Source organism: Nematolebias whitei, chromosome 11 (genome assembly GCF_014905685.2).
Source record: "Nematolebias whitei isolate Nwh7 chromosome 11, NemWhi1, whole genome shotgun sequence".
NCBI lineage: Eukaryota > Metazoa > Chordata > Actinopteri > Cyprinodontiformes > Rivulidae > Nematolebias > Nematolebias whitei.
The window spans coordinates 46504809-46511442 of record NC_056508.1 but is presented as its reverse complement, the minus strand read 5'-3'; the positions used below and the strand labels follow the sequence as shown (position 1 = coordinate 46511442).

Genomic DNA, 6634 nt, shown 5'->3' with positions numbered 1-6634 from the left:
GTTTAAATTAAATCCACAACGCTCGGAGAAACAACATTAGCTCGTACTGTTCACACATAAACAAACGTTGATTCTGGTCCGCACCAGAAGTCACGCTCATAATTCACGCAGGGCAGCATGGGGGCGAGGAATAAGGTGGAGAGGTGGCATACAGGTTAGAGAATATAGGTCTGCGATCGTAAAGCTGCAGGTTCAACTCCCCAGACTGACAACATCAAAATGTGGGTGGAAAAGGTGGAACACCCACACCTGCCTCCACCCTTATTCGTTCCACTCTGGGCCCCTGAGCAAGTCCTTTAACCCCCACCATCTGCTCCCAAACAGGTCTGTCTTGAATATGAGTTCTCGAGACTCATTGAGACTACCTGGATGAATAAAGGCTAAATTAAAAATGTAAAAAAGGAGGATAAATAAAAAAAGTTTAGCCTTCCTTTGTCCACCAGAGGGCAGTAAAGAACCAAGATTAGAGTCTAGAGCAGAAGTCACCAATTAGTTTTTATCATGTCTGTGTTTGGACTCGAGACGTGTCCAGGTGTCCCCCGCCCCTCGCACAGTGATTGCTGGACATGAGCACCGGCGACCCCCGTGACCCAAAATGGAAGAAGCAGGTAAAGATAATGGATGTCTGTGTTTGTCTGTTAGCAAAATACCTTATGACTAAGAGGAGGAATATTAATCAAACAGTCATAGTAATCATTAGATATAAATCAACAACTGATTAAAAAGTTATTTGCCACATTGCGGGTCAAAGTTCAGGATCAAGATGTTTTACAATCTGCAAGTGATGGCGATGACTCTCAGCTACTCTCATCATATTTTAGCTCAAGATCTGTTAAAACTGAATCATCAACGTTGTTGTTTCTAACGTCAGTTAACTGTGGCGGCCATCTTGATTTGTGTTGACTCCAAACAGCTTGGATGAAGTATACCCGGTGGCTCGTGATATATTTAGCTGAGACACATGCAGTTACATGATTGCCCATCGTTTGTGGTGACGGGGGATGAACATTTAGACAATTTTTAAATGAGACAGGGCAGCACCTCAGAAGAAGTAGAAGAATAAAAAGTAAGAAACAGAAAGAGAAAAGTAATAATATTAGTAGTACTAGTAGAAGAAAATGAACAAGAGGAAGTAGCAGTAGTGGAATGTGTAAAAATACTAGAAGCAGTACTAGAAAAAAAGAAGTAAAAGAAGAAAAAGCAATATATTAGTAGTAATAGTAGTAGTTGAATAAGTAGAAGTTGAGGAAGGAGTAGAAGAAAACACAGTTAGAGTCGTGGGAACTTATAAAAAGTACTAGTAGTCACATAAAAAGTAGTTTGAAGAGAGAAGTTGAAATATTCGTAGTAGAAGAACAAGCGGTATGCCAACGTCCCCCATCGCTGGGGGGTTGAACAGTGAATGTTTGTAGTTTTGGAGATGAGTGTTTTTATGGGCTGGCAGTGAACAGGAGACTCAGACTGCAACATAAGTGGGCAGGAGTTAAACTACGTACTTTATTTGTTTTTGCTCGTCTGAAGCAGCAGAGTGATGAACGCTGGCGAACAGAGGGAGACATTTTATCCATGACCAGGTGCAATGATGGAGCCAGGGGGTGGCCAGTGGTGGCCTTGACCACCATAGATTTATCTTCGGACACCCCAAGGGCCACCCCAGTCATTTGAGGAAACTATACTTTTAAGCAATATAAAAAATAGAAAGTACTGCTTCCTCAAATTATAGGGGTGGCTGGTTTACTTATTTATGTGGCGGTGGCCATCTTGGATTTTGACGTGGCAACCCAATTTTCAATAGGAACCTTTCAAACGCCTAGATGCAGCCACACACCAAAATGGAAGTTCTCACTTATCGTTCCAAGTTATGCTTACAAGACGGGTGGAGACTATTTCAAATGTTGCTCCTAAACAGTAGTTGTGAAAAAATAGAAGAAAAATAAAAGTAACAGAAGAGCAGAACAACAAGAAGTAGTAGTAGTATGATAAAAAGTAGTAGTAGCAGTATCTTACTCCCGTCTGTGTCCTCCGCGTCATCCGGTGGAAGGTCCACCTCTTCGCTCTTGGCGTCTGAAGGGGGTTCCTGTGATGGCATGACTGGATCCTGGAAAAATAATTTGGCAATTTCATCTAAATATCCCCCGACGTGATCTCCCAGGTACCCGGCGACATAGCCGCTCATGCTTTTATACTCCTGGTAGAGAGCGTGCTGAATCATATCTGTAAGAACCTGAGTGGAGAACTGCATCTGGACAGCTGTTCTCTGGCTAACGCACAGAAAGAGTAACGGCGGCGAGGGGATTCTCTGGGACAGAGCGTTTAATCTCACGGGGCTGCGGAGTCACTTGTCTGAGAGTGAAGACAGCGCCGTGAATCAATGCTCTGACAGGGAGCTCAGCACCACAGCAAACACTATTGATCACATTGATTTCCCAATCAAGACTTTTATCTTTGGGGGCTGGGTTTGGGGGTTTTGCTCTGTGAATCGATTGATTACGTGGAGCTGAGCGTTTGTCAACCTGATGCTCTGTTCAGATACTGGGCAGCAGAAAGACGGCACTTAAAGAAAAGGTTTTCAGAGTTTTACATCAATAAAACTAAGATTTTCTGGTTGTAACTAAACTCTGAACATCCCATGACGCACCAGTAAATAAATCTAAGACATTTACAGAAATATGATGGCACTACAGAAAGCCCATAAAACCACTATTTGTCATAAAATACACAGAGCTGAGCTTCTTGAAGTAGCTGGAAACAGCCATTGCATAAAAATAAAAAAAGTCTCGTCTTTTGTTTGGAATTTGCCAAAAGGCCTAAACTAAACGAGCCTCCCCAGATGTGTGGAAGAATGTGGCATAACCAGAAGACTAAAACTGAACTTTTTGACCGATGACATCACTTCTCTGGCACCAGTTGAACGCCTCTCCTCTTGATGAGAACACCGTCCCCACACTAAAGCATGGTGGAGGCAGCATCATGCTAAGGTTGATGTTTTTCAACTGGTCAGAGTTCATTGAGAGAAGGGCGGCGCAAAATACAGAGAAATAATGAAGGAAACTTGTTTGAGCCTTGCAGAGATTTGAGATAAGGTCCACATTCCATCAGGACAATGACGTGAAACAGCTCTGGTTTAACGAGACCAGTTATGGGTCCTGGGATGGACCGGGCAAACCCCAGACCTCACTCTACCCTTCTGACCTGCAGGAGCCGTTTGGTCCTGCAGGAGGTGAATGTAATGCCAAGTTTTATATTTTTATTGCTTGCTTCAAAATTAAAAAGCTTGAGGTCCAATGACCAGAGCGCCCTCTAGTGGTTTTAACTGGACAATCTTAAGCGTGACGGGATATCTCAGAGTTTTTGTCAAAGTTGTAAGGACATTTTCAAAAAACTGTTTAAAAATATCTGAAGTAGAGCACAGGATCGATCAAACCATCTGTAAATATAAAAATATAAAAGTTGGGACAATGTTCATAGAAACCACTGCCTGTTTGTTTTTTTTATTACTGAGGCGTCTTTAAAATGCTCATTTATACACAGCCCTCATGATCTGTTGCTAATTAATCTAATACGTTGTAAAATGCTCCTGCAGCTGTTTTTATTATTATTATTATTATTATTATTTGATTCACACCATTTACTTTCACTGCCTTTTGTTCCTCTGGAACGACTTGTGTAAGATGTGCTAAAACCATAAAATTTAAAATTACCTTCGTCTGTCAAAACTACTTTGTAATTTCTTAGTTTGAACATTCAGTATATTAAATATGTTAAACATATTGGTGTATGAGATTTGCAAATCATAGCATTTTGTTTTTATTTACATTTTAGACAATGTCTCAACATTTTTGAAGCCGTTCATAGAAAAGCAGCAGTTTTTAACTTGTTGAACCAAACGTGCTGATGTGATTATATTTCAACGCTTGTGCTGAGCGGAGCTCACTGGTGTCATCCTGAAGTGTTTGTCTGGATCGGAGCGCTGGCTGATGTCTGGGTTTCCGTGATGGAGGACTCACCATAAGCCTTTGGCAGGTCTGAGGGAGGAGTCGGTGACAGCGCTTATGGACCAGCAGCTTGCAGTTGATACACTTGTAGCCCTGCCCGCCCAGCCCCCATATCCTTTCACTACAGTGGCCACAGTAGGCTTTCTAGAACACACACACACACACACACACACAATGTAAACAACATCAGGTCAGTCATTCAGTCAACACAGATTTTTATTTATTATGGTTTAATAAACAGAAAACAAGACCAAGTTAAATAAATGTAAAGAATGTGGAGTCAAAAGCTACAAATATCGCATCATTTAACGTATTTCTTAGATCCTTGTATACCGTTTCTTCTTACACTTTTTATTTTTGCTATTATTGGGTGTAACTGGGACAGTGAGTATCATACATCATTTTGTTCCGCCTCATGTGAATGACAATAAAGAACCTTGAACCTTGAACGATCCATTTTCCAGAGACGGAACAGATTTTCTTCACGTTCTTTACTTTTTGTATTTTGCACTGATTAAAAAGATCGTCTTCAGTAAAGTCACTAAAACAATCTATGACGGCTTTACGTGACCAAACATGAATGAGAAATGCTTAAGAAAAAAAAAACAGATTATTTACTTCAATTCAGTTCAGTTTATTTATAAAGCTCCAAGTCACAACAGAAGTCGTCCTGAACAGAAACATTCAAATATAAAATAATAATTGAACATTATTTATCTGAGGAGCAGCTTTGAGTTTAACTCCATCATAAACTCTCATCCTGAGCATGAAGGCGACAGTGGAAAGAAAAAACTCCCTCATGAGGAAGAAACCTTCAGCAGAACCAGGATCAGGACTAGAGGACCATCTGCTTCGACCGGCTGGGTTTGGTAAGAACAGATACACAATGGCAGGTCAAGAATCACGTTAAGATAGAAATAGTATTAAATGAAAACTATTCAATTTTAACAATTCATTTAAGGAAATGAGGTCAATTTATTGTTCAGTACTTTCACAAAGTAAAGTACTGGAGAGTACTTTACTTTATAGCTGTAAGAAGAGTACGACACATTATACGCAGTCGACTAAATAATGTACAGCAATCTATAGTGATGGCCTGGACAAACAAAGACCCTGCTTTAACTTTGACCTTGGAGCTGGGTTGATGAAAAGTGCACGTGACCCTCAGTGTGGTGACGATGGAAACGTGTTTTAAGTTTCTTTGAATTATCTTTAGCAGAGTGGAAGTTCTGGCCTGGACAACAGTTTACACGTAGATGTCTTGATGAGCGCATACTAATTAAAACAGCCCCGAGTCAGAGTTCAACACCAAAAATAATTGATTAATAATTTATTAAACACTTTTACAGGGCGGCTGTGGCTGAGTGGTTAGAGCAGCTGTCCTCCAATGAGAGAGGTGATGTCACAGATGTGTGGTTCATCAAGTTCAAGTGGTAAATGGACCTTTCCATCTGATCAAGATCCTCAAAGCTCTTCACAACAATCTGTGCCCCGTTGACCCGTTCGTCCAGCACTCTATAGATCTATAATCAGAGCTTTATCACATTCATGCACTGATGGGACACATCAGAGGCAATGAGGGGTTCCGTGTCTTGCCCAGGGACACTTCAGCACGTGGCTGCTGGTGGAATCGAACCCCCAACTCTGCTCTAACCGCTCAGCCACAGCCGCCCAAAGACTAAATCTCAGCTCATCGACGTCGTCATTTCAACATGCTAGCTTGGCCAAACACCGACCGGCCACGGCTAGATGACGTCCTCAAACACAAAACTACTCCATCATTTGTACAGAATGAGCTAAATGTTAGAGTGGTAGTCGCTGAGAGTCATCCTGATCTCAAACCCTGAGCCAGAAACTAAGTACAAAGGATCTGAGTTTAACCTCCTGAGACCTGAGCTCTGGTGTGCGATGCATTTTTAACATCTCCTGGATATTTGTGATGAAATGGACCTGGTGTGTGTATAAATAAAGCTTCCGCTTCAAACAGGAAGTTGTATTTTGTTACATGGTTATGACATACTTTTGTAAAATAAAATAATGGGGACAATGGGCTTATTTTACAGCACAACAACATTAACAGGCTTAACGTATAAAACACTATTGAACAGAGTGAAGTGGAAGGTACAGCAAGGTCAAAACGTACTGTCTCCAGATGTGGACGCAGGGTCTCAGGAGGTTAAAACATGAAAGCTGGCGGGTGATATGCATTCCTTATTTTTGTTATGAAGCCGTTATTTTCTGGGTTTTGACTTTTTCTTTTTAGGACGTTTGTGAAAAACAGGATAAAAACGTGTTCGAGCCACATGATGGACCGACGTGGTGTCACTTCCTCTTTCTTTTCATTTCACTCCAGCGCCCCCACATCTGCGACAAACTGAAACTGTTCTAAGTTCACTCTGTTACATAACCTGCTCTCCGCAGTTTGTTCTTTTATGAGCTTCTTTTAAAGCGCTTGTGTCGGCACCGCAGGACGTTTCGTTTGGACCTCGTTGTCCCCGACATCCAGGACTCTGTCAGCAAAATGTCTCCGAAGGGATCAAACACTTAAGAGTCAGCGTACGTCTCCATCAGTAACCTTCATTCACAAAGTGACTCTGTGTGTGTGTGTGTGTGTGTGTGTGTGTGTGTGTGTGTGTGTG

The 6634-nt window shown here is 41.5% G+C and overlaps 1 protein-coding gene across 1 annotated transcript in view; it reads right to left on the bottom strand.

Annotated features, from left to right (window-relative positions):
- Positions 1 to 6634, bottom strand: part of prkcz (protein kinase C, zeta) — a gene marked incomplete in the record, with an annotated part of 124479 nt that overhangs the window by 53202 nt on the left and 64643 nt on the right. Inside the window, 2 exon segments of the mRNA XM_037685061.1 lie at positions 2008 to 2098; positions 4008 to 4139. Of these exon segments, the coding sequence (XP_037540989.1) occupies positions 2008 to 2098; positions 4008 to 4139 (223 nt within the window).